Here is a 13,157-nt window from a genome sequence, read left to right as displayed (position 1 = left end):
GAAAAAGTGGAATTAAAATACAATTAAATTATTTCTTGAATAGTTTTAACAAAGGAAAGTAGTATAAACAATATGAAAAATGAATAACAATCAACTTAATAAAACAGAAAAGGTAACCCTAATTACTCTTTTAAAAAAAACTATAAAAATGTTAAAATAAAACATTTACTTACTTTGACGTGCTTCATTAAGTCCTCGGCTGTAGCATGCCCCATGAACTGGGATCCAAGGTATCTTGACTGCACCTGCCCGCTTTCCCAAAAAACGTACGTGCAAGTCAAGTTGCTTTATTTTGGAGGTGCAATTAGACTTTCGTCAAACATCAGCACAAACGGTCCAGTCACTTTCAAAATTAGGTCTCTCTTGATAAAATCCGCTAGTCCAAAACGCGCAATGTAAGACGTTTTATCTTTCCCGCACCTAAATGATTTAGCGAGTCCGGAAACATTGTCTGAAACTGATTTCCTCATTCGCATCATAGGACTGGTGTCTAGTCACGACGTGGAGGACCCAGAGCACTTCTGTTCTTAGCGTTGGCTCTGATCCAAAAGCGACACGGAGGTCGCTCGCAGGGGTCACGGAGCTGCAGTGTGGGCCTTGCCTAACGTTAGGCAGCGTGTAGCCACCAGATACTTGGCAGAATTGGCTGATGGCTGTCGTTTGCTGAAAACCCTTCACAGCAGTCAGATGTTTCTCACTTTTTGCATGAGACGCTAACGTTAGGCTCGTACACCTAACATTCCCAGTTTAATTGTTGTCATGCATAATAAAAGCCAAGTATCGCTAAACCTGCACTTTCCCATAGTTAAAACGTAAACTCGATTTTACGTCTGTGGTAACATACAATCCAAGAAAGGCTCGCACCAATAACAGAAAGCTGATTGGCTGTTGCATGTTGGTCTCATTTGTAGTCGTAATACAGCGAATTATATTTGGACGAGTGAAACAAACAACTACAACACCACAGGATCAACCAAGCAACAACAAAAACAGAAATAGAATTAAAAAATGAGCTTTACATGGACATCGAAAAAATAAGACCTGTAAAAAACATTTAAGACCTAGAACAGCGAATTTAAAACTTTTTAAGGCCTAAAAATTCATTTTTTAAATTTTAGACTTTTTAAGACTTTTTTAAACTCCGCGGAAACCCTGCAATGAGAGGTGGCGACATAGCTTACAGCAGGTTATGGTTGCTGAACTGCTGGATGTCCAGGTGGTGCTCCGAAAATAATGTGGGCTTTATAGACAATTGGAAGACCTTTGAGGGCAAAACTGGCCTGTTAGGGCGGGACGGTGTCCATCCCACTCAGAAATGTGCTGCTCTCTTTTCTTGTAGTATAACGCATAGTCTCAGAAGAGGCCTTATATATATATATATATATATATATATATATATATATATATATAATTTATAAGCATGGTATTAGTTTTCATTGTTATGCTGATGACACACAGTTATACGTCTCATCAAAACCAGATGAGGAAAACCAGCTCACTAAAGTTGAACAATGTGTGCAGGACATAAGAGATTGGATCTTAATTAACGTCCTTCCGCTTAATCCTGATAAGACAGAAGTTCACAAGCAGCTACAAGCAAGATTTCTGATCACACTGTAACTTTAAATGGCCTTTCTGTTCTATCAAGTGCAACAGTGAAAGACCTCGGTGTGATTATAGATCCCAGCCTTTAATTTGAAGCTCATGTAGATCAAATGACCAGGATAGCATTCTTTCACCTCAAAAATATTGCCAAGATAAGAAATATATTGGCACTAAACGATGCAGAAAAAGTAGTACTATTGTAACTTCTGGTTGTTAACTAGGTGTATAAACAAGCTTCAGTTAGTCCAGAACGCAGCAGTGAGAGTCCTCACTAGAACCAGAAGATACAACACCCCTATCTTATCCACACTGCATTGGCTCCTTGTTAAATTTTACATCCAGACCCCCTCTTCCCCCTGGAGCTGTCTGACTCGTCCTGGTGTCCTGCTTCTGGTTGGAGATCTCATCGCATGGATGCCCTGTGTGGTCTGCCTGGGATGTGTGTGGTAATTGGGGACGGTTCCTGTCCTCGGCTGATGCAAAGAAAGAAAGAAAGAAACAACGAAAAGGACTAATTTGTTCTTTACATTTTCTTTTTATACCCATTTCCATTTCACCATCACGATCGTCTGGTAGATTTTTTTTAGTCTGGTAGCGTTTTGACCCCAGTGGCCTTCCATAAATCCATACGGCTCTCGCTTCACTTCAGGATTTGTCTCTGCGCGGTGACGTAGAGAATGACGTACGTTTACGTGATGACGACATAGACGCGCGTCTCAGCTAGAGGGAGGGGTGCAGACACAGCCCAGAGCGACTAAGCCTTTTTTTTTTTTTGAAAGTAGATTGAAAGATAGTGGTCAGGACGAGCACCGATGATGATGATGGGTGGGTTAAAAAACAAATTTTATTGCTATACAGGATCTGATTTGTCGTGTACGTCTGTCTGAGTAGCAGCGCGGAACACCTGGGGCAAACTGACACTTTTGGGTGAGTAAATGAACGCTGGAGAAAAGACACTTTTTCTGACAGGACCAGAGCCAGAAAGTTGAGCTAACTAAGAAAACTGGCAGCGTTATTTGTCTGGCCACCCGTCTTCCGACAAACCCCCGCGTCCTGCTAAACGATTGGTTGTTTTCTTAGGCAGTCTTGACAGCTCGTGCTCTGATTGGACGGTTCAGGCTTCAATCCAAGTGACTAGCCAATCCTAGCGCAGGAGGGATTTATCGGAATAAGGTGGGTTTAACAACAATAATAAAAAAATCGCTTGTTTAGAAAAGCTCAGCTTAATTTCCATTATTGTTGACAATGCAATAGTTTATATATATATTAAAAAAAAAAAACTAATATTGATCTAGAGTGTTCTTCTAAAACCTATTCATCATGAAAGATAACGACATCAAATCGTTAGCAAGGCGTTGTAGTCAAAACAAACCCTGAGTTACTGCTAATCATAACATTAGCATCACCACTGTAGGATAGTGTTTCTGTAAGTGTCACTAACATGAATTATTACTCATAAAAACAGCCTATTAAGAAGCAAATTTATCCAGGGGGTTAATAGTATTTTAATGTTGAGTTGGCTGGCTGAGGGTTTTAAACACATTTGAATGAATCTGATACTAGCAACAGGACATATGCAAAGTTTTTACATGTACAAGTTAAATATCTGCTGTGTGTGTGTGTGTGTGTGTGTGTCAAGAAAAAGATGTGGCTCGGGAAACAGACTGACAAAAATAAACTAAATCTGATGAAGCAACGTAAAGCATGAAAAATCATAGTTAGTAAATAATAAAGTGAAATAAGGTGGTAATGCTGATATCCATCCTAATTAATGATGTGCAGGTCCAAGTTCAGTGTTTGGATTTGCCTTGCAAAAGTATTAATGTGTTATATATAGTGGGGCAAAAAAGTATTTAGTCAGCCACCAATTGTGCAAGTTCTCCCACTTACAAAGATGAGAGAGGCCTGTAATTTTCATCATAGTTATACCTCACTTATGAGAGACAAAATAAGAAAATCACATTGTAGGATTTTTAAAGATTTTGCATACTTTGTTATAACCCTTTGTTGGCAATGACCGGTGAAATGTTTTCTGTAAGTCTTCACAAGGTTTTCACACACAGTTGCTGTTATTTTGGCCCATTCCTGTTGATGTTTTGGGGCTGTCGCTGGGCAACACGGACTTTCAACTCCCTCCAAAGATTTTCTATGGGGTTGACATCTGAAGACTGGTTAGGCCACTCCAAGACCTTGAAATGCTTCTTACGAAGCCACTACTTCGTTCTCCGGGTGGTGTGTTTGGGATCATTGTCATGCTGAAAGACCCAGCCACGTTTCATCTTCAATGCCCTTGCTGATGGAAGGAGGTTTTCACTCAAAATCTCACGATACATGGCCCCATTCATTCTTTCCTTTTCACGGATGAGTCGTCCTGGTCTCTTTGCAGATAAACAGTCCCAAAGCATGATGTTTCCACCCCCATGCTTCACATTAGGTATGGTGTTCTTTGGATGAAACTCAGCATTATTTCTCCTCCAAACACGAAGTTCTATTTTGCTTTCATCTGACCATATGACAATCTCCCAATCCTCTTCTGGATCATCCAAATGCTCTCTAGCAAACTTCAGACGGGCCTGGACATGTACTGGCTTAAGCGATGGGACACGTCTGGCACTGAAGGATTTGAGTCCTTGTGTTACTGATGGTAGCCTTTGTTAATTTGGTCCCAGCTCTCTGCAGGTCTTTCACTAGGTCCCCTGTGTGGTTCTGGGATTTTTGCTCACAGTCCTTGCGATTATTTTGACCCCACGGTGTGAGATCTTGCGTGGAGCCCCAGATCGAGGGAGATTATCAGTGGTCTTGTATGTCTTCCATTTTCTAATAATTGTTTACACAGGTGATTTTTTCACACCAAGCTGCTTACCTATTGCAGATTCAGTCTTTCCAGCCTGGTGCAGATCTACAATTTTGTTTCTGGTGTCCTTTTACAGCTCATTGGTCTTTGCCACAGTGGAGTTTGACGTGTGACTGTTTGAGGTTGTGTCTTTTATACTGTTAACAATTGCCATTAATACAGGTAACAAGTGGAGGACAGAGTAGCCTTTTAAATAGGTTGTTGCAGGTCTGTGAGAGCCAGAAATCTTGCTTGTTTGTAGGTGACCAAATACTTATTTTCCACTATAATTTGCAAAAAAAATCTTTCAATGTGATTTTCTTATTTTGTCTCTCATAGTTGAGGTATACATATGATCAAAATTACAGGCCTCTCTCATCTTTTTAAGTTGGAAATTGCACAATTGGTGGGTGACTAAATACTTTTTTGCCCCACTGTATGTGTATATACTGTGTGTGTGTGTGTGTATCCATATGAAAAATCATTAGTTCCTCCTAAAATTCAACAGGTGGCACTGTATATTTTTTAAAACGTGCTTATGAGTGTGCAATTCTACTTAATAAACGCAATCTCACACCTTCATTCCGCACACTTCACGGAGAAGTTTGTTTTTTAAACAGACTCATGATTGTGCAATTAAATTCCACATGAACAAAGTCACAGGCATGTCTAGAAGATAATAATCCTTTCAGACAGGGTGCCTTTAAAAAAATAATAAAGGAAAAAAAAGGGAGTTATTCACCAATAACTCTAAATAATAAATAATCAAAGTCACTTTATATTTTCTGGACATGGTGTCACTGGTTTCTGTAAATAGAGCGCAAAATAACAGGCATGTTTCCTAGTTTAGGAGAAGTCTTTAACAAAAAAAAAGGTTTGGGGGGCCTTTTAGTGCTACAGGAAATGTTCCATAAGTCATTATTTATGAAACAAAATGGTTACATTGTTGTCTAGAATGTCATTAAATTATAAAATAAAACGTCCATACTTGCATATAATAATAATAATAATAATAATATGTATAGTATATACACCAATCAGCATACATACTATGGACACCCGCTAACTGTGATAAGGGATGTATTTTCTTTCTCAAACAGCAATCTGTAAAGCTTCCGTTTAGGACTGAACTAGTGAGTATGTCTGTAAGCAAATATTTGTTTATACTATGTAAATCATTTAAGAGTAAGAAGTGCAAACTTATCACGGTAAATTAAAAGTTGCGAGCTCGAGTCGAACAAAGAACTGTCCTACGTTACATCATAAGTAAGATATCGACTTTATGTTTTAAGAAATTAACAGCGTGGGGAAGCAGGGGTGAAAAATGTGGCTAACAGCTTTTTTTTATTAGTAACTCAGTCATTTCCTTGTAATATCAAAATGATTAGCGATTCTAACACTTGCTAGGCTAGACAGACTGGAATCAATGTCCAAGACCAAAATGCGAAAGTGCCTCGAGATACAATACAGGAATACATACAAGCTAGATGTGAAAGTAGGTTAAAAATTCACACCGTTTTTGCTCTTTTACTGTCTTACAGACATTTTAAACCTGAGGCTTGGGCTTCAGCCATCATTCCTGCCGTAACAGAGTTAAAAATGGAAGAGCTTCACACTCACTGTGTTTCGTGTGTGAACCGGCGGTGTATGGTCAAGCCCGAGCCTGGCACGTCCTGCGACCTCCATGCCTGCCCGCTGGTTTGTGGCGCTGTTTATCACATCTGTAAAGAAGACGAGCATCGCTTACTATGCTCACTCGAGCGGGTACCCTGCCTCAACCACAGCATCGGCTGCCCTTTTACACTGGCTCGAGGCAAGATGGCAGAGCATCTCGAGGTGTGTCCGGCTGGTGTGGTGTGTTGCACCATGGAGTGGAACCGGTGGCCAGTGAATGACGAGGACTACCGTTCCTATGAAAGGTTGAGTCGGGAAGCAGACGAGGAAGAACAGCTAGACATGGCTCTTGCCTTACAGGACCAGCGCACTATGCTGGCCTCACTCAAACTTGTATCTCTCGCTCCCACGAATTGTCCTGAGAAAAAACCTCAGCTTGCAGAGGTGCGCGAAAAGCCTGGCGTAACCGCAGTTTCCACCATTCCACTTGAGGAAGACATGGATGGGGCCACTGTTTCATCTTGCTCAAAAGAAATAATCAGCAATGGGATTAACGGATTGAATGAGGAGCATTATAGCGAGCTTTACCAAACCACGGTAGAGACAACCAAAAGTCTGTCTGCTGCTTTGAATGTTCTGATACACCTCAATGCCACGGACAAGCAGAATCCAACTACAAGTGTTTCAGCAGTGCAACCAGAATTAAATGGAGAGGTACATGAAGTGTTACTTATGAAAGAAGACAAAGGGTCCAAGTGCGATAAAATAGCCAGTGGGGTTAAAGGTTTAAGCGAGGAGTTGCAGCCTCAACGGCACGAAACCTTGAGGGAATTAGGGAGAAATTTGGTATCTGCTCTTGACGCACTCGGAAATGCTGTCAGAGGCTCTGGACCAAGCTGTACAGCCAGTGAGACAAATGGTGGAATCCATCAGACAGATACTCTTGAATGTGCAGACTGTGAAATGAAAGATAGTACCCCTGAAAATGAGGTTGAGTCTGGGGCAGTTGGAGGAATTGATGACTGGGATTTGGACCAACTTGATGGGCACACCGGTAACGAACTTTGCCAAGAATCTTCAACCCAACTAGGAGATGAGCAAAGTGTGTGTATCAGTTGTCACAATGCTGTAGAATCTAAAAAATCACAGGACCATACTATGGAAGCAGATGAGATTGATGAGGGTTCAGAGCATGGTGGTTCTTGGGAGTTTGTTGAACCTTTAATTCCACACAGACCAGAAATGAGACATGAGTTAGCCGCTGTTGTGATGCAAGCGGCATCTGGATCCCAGGCTCCACTCTTACAGCCGCCTGTGCACGCCCAGGCTCTGGTTGTTCCCAGGGACAGTGTGCTGCATTCCATGGCATTAGACTTTGAAGATAAGGCTTTTGAGAGAAAACTCCAAAACCTTCAGTTACTCCGCAATTTTATGCCTCTTGCACTTAACATACGGAAGGGTTGCTTTACTGAGAGCTTCCCACAAAGACAGCATGGTTGTAAGATGGAAGACAAAGCTGTGGACACATCCGATCTGGAGCAGGAGCCTCAGGCCGACCCCTTAGGCCTTGGTGAGATCGACTTCACAGCTGCAGCATTGCTTTTTTGCCTGGAGGAGTCACCACGTGCCCGCAGAATCTCTGACACCGTCTACACCTTTGGTGGCTCACGTGTCGATTTCGGCACTCAGACTTTCAGTTTCCCTGCTGCCATCCTGGCGACCAACACCATGGTCGGAGAAGTGGCGTCTGCTTCAGCTTGCGATCGAGCCGCGCCACGTCTCTCACAGCCAAGTCCCTTTTGTACATTACGATTAGACCTGACTCTGGAGCAGCTGGTGCCGCGACCCAGCTGGGCCCCACGAGAAGGCTCCATGTTCACATTTGAATGTGGCCAGCTGTTCCGCCGAGATGAGTTCCTCTCACACTTCCATAACGTCCATGGAGACATCCACTCGGGGCTGAACGGCTGGATGGAGCACCGCTGCCCCCTGGCCTATTATGGCTGCACCTATTCCCAACGCAGGTTCTGCCCAACCAGGCAGGGATCAAAGATCATTCATGACCGACACCTCAGGTCGTTTGGGATACAGCCTGTGATAGACATATTACTAGAGACTGGGTGTGATCGGCTAAGTGCGTTGCCCTTCGAGATTCTGCAGCATGTGGCACGGTTTCTGGATGGTTTCAGCTTGTGCCAGCTGTCCATGGTGTCGCGGACCATGAGGGATGTGTGCGCGAGTCTGCTGCAGACACGAGGCATGGTGGTAGTACAGTGGGAAAAGAGGCAGTATCCTGATGGCAGGCAATCCTGGCAGATAAAAGACAAGGTAGGTCATGTAGTCTTGACTAAGATTAATCTATGAAACGATAATGTTTTGTCATGGTCAGTCTTTCTCATTTGCACTTTGGTCATGTTTAGCTAAACATAAATTCATGCTAACCAAGGAAAACTGCATAAATTTAAGAGAAAAATTGTAAGAATGGTAAAATGACCAGTGCAAAATTCTCTTGCCTACCAAGTCCTTCTGGTTTCATCCCTTTAAAAGGACTGCATCTAAATTAGAACATTAGGCCATTGTTTCCCAAATCTTGGGTCATGGTGGATCCCTAGTGGACCATAAAGATACTGTAAGATAATTTATAGTAAAGTGTAAATGTTTTCCCCTTTATACAATTATCACCTATATAAAAGCTTTAAGTTAAATATTACATTTTAAAAACATTTTTTAATTACAAATTTTAATTTTTTTTTTTTTTACATTTATCTTCGTCTCGTTTGTTGTATAGCTAAAAATACATACTAAGGTACTCTATTAACATCGTTCTAGTTACTGATGTCCTTTTAATCCAGCAGATAAGTGTAACACACCTGGGATGTCACGTAATGTCGGGGTGAATCAGCACGGCAGTGAGGACCACCTGAGTCCCTGCACTGGCACCGCTGTTTGTTCATTTGTTAAAATGTTTTGCAAATAAATCAAAGCATCATGCAACAAACATCTCTTTTCTGCAGGTGTGGCGATTCAGTACAGCCTTCAGTCCTGTGACCAGGTGGGAGTTTGCGGACATTTCCAGCATGGCAGACCACCTGAAACGCTGCCCGTACAACGAGGTCCATAGACAAGTGGAGGCTGTGCCACTGCCGTGCATGTGCACGACCAGGGAGCTGACCCGAGGCGGCCGATCGCTCCGTTCAGTTCTCAAGCCAGTATTATAACAAATACCAGAGCGAAAGAGCTATAACACTACCTTACCTAACCTAACCTTTTCAATCGATAATATCCACAGTTGTGTACATAAGACAATTTTTTTTGGGGTTCAGATTATTTTTATATATATATATAAGTATATGGTATATAAATCTAACAACTGCTTGGTCTATGATCAGTTTTAATGACACGTGCACTGAGAAAGATTTCCAGTGTTTGCCTTGTTTCCTTGTTGCACAGAAATGTGTGGTAATGTCTAAAGCTGTTCCACCCCCCCTTTGAGGTAACACTGAAAGGACATTACTTCAACTTACTCGAGTAGAAATAAAAATCGAAGAGCCTTAAGCTGTGTATTTCGATTCGTATAATTTGTAGATAGGATCAGTCTTGCTTCCAGGGAGTGTTAGGGTGTGTTAGGGTACGTCATGTCTGTCTGCTCCATGTGATGAGATCGGACAAGATCCTTACAAGAGGAATCATCTTTTCAGAACAAGCACCAGTGGAGCTAACAGTGAAGGAAAGATGCTTTTGATTATGAATATAATTTGGTGCACTGCTGATAGCTTGCCTTTATCAGCTGTCAATTAGTGTTAGTGATGTACTGTGCAGGTTCCCAACCTTGTATTTTGGAGTTCCTACTCAGGAAGTAACCCCAGTCCTACTCAACCCCCAACTCAGGAAGGGTTCTTAAGTAACTGATGGCTTACATGAAGTGTTAGAGCAGGGAAAAACACTAAAATATCCATGTCGTGTCAGCCTGGGCGGCTGATGTTGCATCAAGTTTCATTTTCTGTTTTAATTTTCTCGCAGCAATACTCAGTGATTCTGATGCCTGATGGAAAAAAAAGTTTCGTTTAGTAAAGGTGTTGAGTTACTGTACAGTCAGTTGGACGATGAGACACAGACAATCTGGATGCCATTCTATACTAATATGATGTAATTTTTTCACCTTATAAGCTGATATATGTTTATATATACACACTAAAGTCTGCCACACTTGGAATCTTTGTTCAACCCAGAGACTGTCGTCATCATCTTCACCTACCACTTTGATTTTAGGAGAAAATGACAGTGCCACTTTTGAAAGACACTACACAAGCACTTAATACATTTCTGTAAACATGATATGTAGCACCTTGGTAAATAATCTAAACACATAAAAACATAAAGGTTTACATGCAAAAAAATGTGTTAAATGTCCGTGTTCATGTTCACAAGTGCATGTTGAATGTTATGATATGGGGATCGTCACATTAATTTCTGAAAGCTTTATGGTAAATGCAGGGAATCGGTGGTTTCTTTTCAACAATTGCAACGTTTTCAGTCACATCCAGAGCTGAATATGATTCATGATTGAGATTGGGAAGAACCTGTTTAGCTCATAACCCAAAGCCAAGTTTTTGTGTGTGTGTGTTTGTGTTTAATAACGATGAAGGCCTTATGGAGTGTTACTCTTGCTGCTGCTGCTGCTGCTGAAGAAGTGTTTGCCTGACCAGACCAAGCGTGCTGGCACCAATGATCTGAAGAATAAGCCAGGACACTGTTTAGTCTGGACCTGCATGTGTTTTTGGTTGTGTTGAATAAAAAAGATATTTTATCAACTTTGACCCTGCTGGTTCAAATTTTTTACATTTACATTGCGGCTCATAAAATATCTGAAACCAGAAATGTCACAGTGATTGCAAGAAGCCGCTGTTTCAAACTGTGATCAACCTGACATTTAGCCTTAGCTTAAAAAGGTCATGTTTAGTCGTGTGGGTGTATACAGCCCTGCTTGAGTTTCTGCTGTGTGTGGAAATAAAATGGCACAACAACAAACACTAATCCTCTCCAGTTCCATGTGTAGTTTCTCCCTCAATCATGGTCCCCCTCAATCATGGTCACCAAAATCAGACCCTGTCTGCATAAATTCAGACTCTAATTATGAACTTTAACATTTTCTTCGAACTACATTGTACATTTACCCTTGCCAATTTTGTTAAGAACTCCTGTATTTACTGTTGCCCTCTATTTCTCTAAACCAGGCATACGTAATTAAAATTTAAGAAGGTCCGGTCAAAAAAAATTTCTTCGAGCCGAGGTTCAAATTTCATATTTGTTTTAGGATTTAGATCTCTACTGTATATATGCAATCATAGTAAATATATAAAAAAAGATAAGCAATTAAAAAAAATTAGTAACATTTATTGTCTGTTTTCAGTAACTATGTTAAACATGTGGACAGACTGAACTTTGATAGCATTAAACAATCTTTAATGAACCTTTAGTGAATCTCCCTTTGTTTGCTGATGAATGAATGTAAAAGCACTCTGGTTGCTCTGTTATTCCGGGCTCTCAGTTTGGGTATTTTACTCTTCTCAAACCACTACAGATATTTTTGCTCAAGTGACCTGTATTTTTTCTCATTCATGAAAACGCTTTGTCCTAAGTGAAATAAATAAACCTGAAGTGCATGATGGGCAGACAGTGACAATTGACCGATAAAAAGTTAACAATAAGTGTAAGATACTTACACATCTTGGGCAACCTCAAAAAACTTTTGCCAATGGAAAAATAAAGCTGTGGTCGGCACTGGTGGTCAAAATTTGGGTTAGGAAATAAGGAAGTCACCAAACTCTTCTGTTCATGGACAGAAAGGATATTTTAACCTTAAGAAGGACCAGGAAACCACACGAATAATTGAACAAACATAAGACAATGGGGGAAAAGATTAGATTGGGAGTTGTCATTCATCTAGGTCCAACCAATCATCATAAGTCTAATGAACACTAATAAAAGATTTGCCTTTTATTTATGTTTCTTTCACACACTGTGTCTATACACATACACTATTGCATTAATTGGCTCTGTTGAGTGATGCATAAAGCCACACCCATCTCCAGGGGCAAAAAACATGCTAGATTAATAGTAGGGTTCGGATAGAACCGTCACTCGGTCCGGATCCAGGTGCAGTCCAGCGTTTAGTGATGCCTGCACTCCTGCACTCATCTTGCCATGGAACATATTTTTGATTTGGACCCAAGTACTTATAAAATGTATTAGCAGAGATGATAAACAGATGTGTGAAAAAGACAGCTGTTATTCAACAACTCTAGAACTAACGTGGTTCTGTAAGGGTCTCTGCTGCAGCCAATCACGTGTGTTTAAACAAACATCAAGACAATATGCGGCAGTAGTAGCTCAGTGGTAGTAGCATTGGTATAAGTTGGATTATGTATCAAAAAGTTATAGGTTCAAACCCCAGCAACATTCCATCTACCCCTGGGCCCTTGAGCAAGACCCTTAACCTTTATTCTAGGCGTCGCCACATTGGATCATTTGATATGCAAGATCTGGGACAGGCTTAATGGCAGATGCCCTTTCTGTGGCATCCCACCCGATCTCTCCAGACTATAGCACTGAATCTCATATGAGCAGCTGGGCTTACTCAAGGGGCCATCCCAGATGTGCTCGAACCCAGAGCCTCTGGTCGATTGAATGAAAAAAAAAACTTTAATGTCATGCTTATGTACATATTCGCGGCCTTGCCTGTCTGCAGATTCTGACGCCTGCAGGCTACCATTACCTGTGAATAGAGTGCGTGCGGTCAACTCACACTGCTCCAATGTTTTGGCACCCCTTACTTCTGACCGTTGTATACGCCGTTGCTGTAGACGTGAGGGACGCCTGTGACACACCTGTGACAGAACTAACCGGGGCAAACACACTAAGCTGCACATAGAATTAGTTTTATCATATATTATTGTTTATATATTATTGTTTCATCATATATTATACTAATATTAGATAAAGTGATTATTTGAATCATTAAAATGATCAGCCAGTGAATTATTCTACATTTTCTTTTGTGATTTTTTAGAGTAAAATACATATAGGTCCATTACAACTTTAAATA

At 41.1% G+C, this 13,157-nt stretch overlaps 1 protein-coding gene across 2 annotated transcripts; it reads left to right on the top strand.

The window, feature by feature from the left end:
- Window positions 1-2,356: 2,356 nt before the first annotated feature.
- Window positions 2,357-10,863, top strand: fbxo30b (F-box protein 30b). 2 transcript variants are annotated; one of them, XM_053483328.1, is made up of 3 exons: window positions 2,357-2,532; window positions 5,980-8,380; window positions 9,067-10,863. In XM_053483328.1, the coding sequence occupies exons 2-3, from the start codon at window positions 6,038-6,040 to the stop codon at window positions 9,268-9,270; spliced, it is 2,547 nt and encodes an 848-aa protein (XP_053339303.1). In that variant the 5' UTR covers window positions 2,357-2,532; window positions 5,980-6,037; the 3' UTR covers window positions 9,271-10,863. The 2 variants fall into 2 exon arrangements, with proteins under 2 accessions (XP_053339303.1, XP_053339305.1); XM_053483330.1 differs by lacking the exon at window positions 2,357-2,532 and adding an exon at window positions 2,657-2,778.
- The last annotated feature ends 2,294 nt before the right edge of the window (window positions 10,864-13,157 follow it).

The sequence above is a fragment of the Clarias gariepinus genome, chromosome 22, assembly GCF_024256425.1.
Source record: "Clarias gariepinus isolate MV-2021 ecotype Netherlands chromosome 22, CGAR_prim_01v2, whole genome shotgun sequence".
NCBI lineage: Eukaryota > Metazoa > Chordata > Actinopteri > Siluriformes > Clariidae > Clarias > Clarias gariepinus.
Note: the sequence above shows the minus strand (reverse complement) of the source record. Positions and strands in the feature narration are given on the sequence as shown.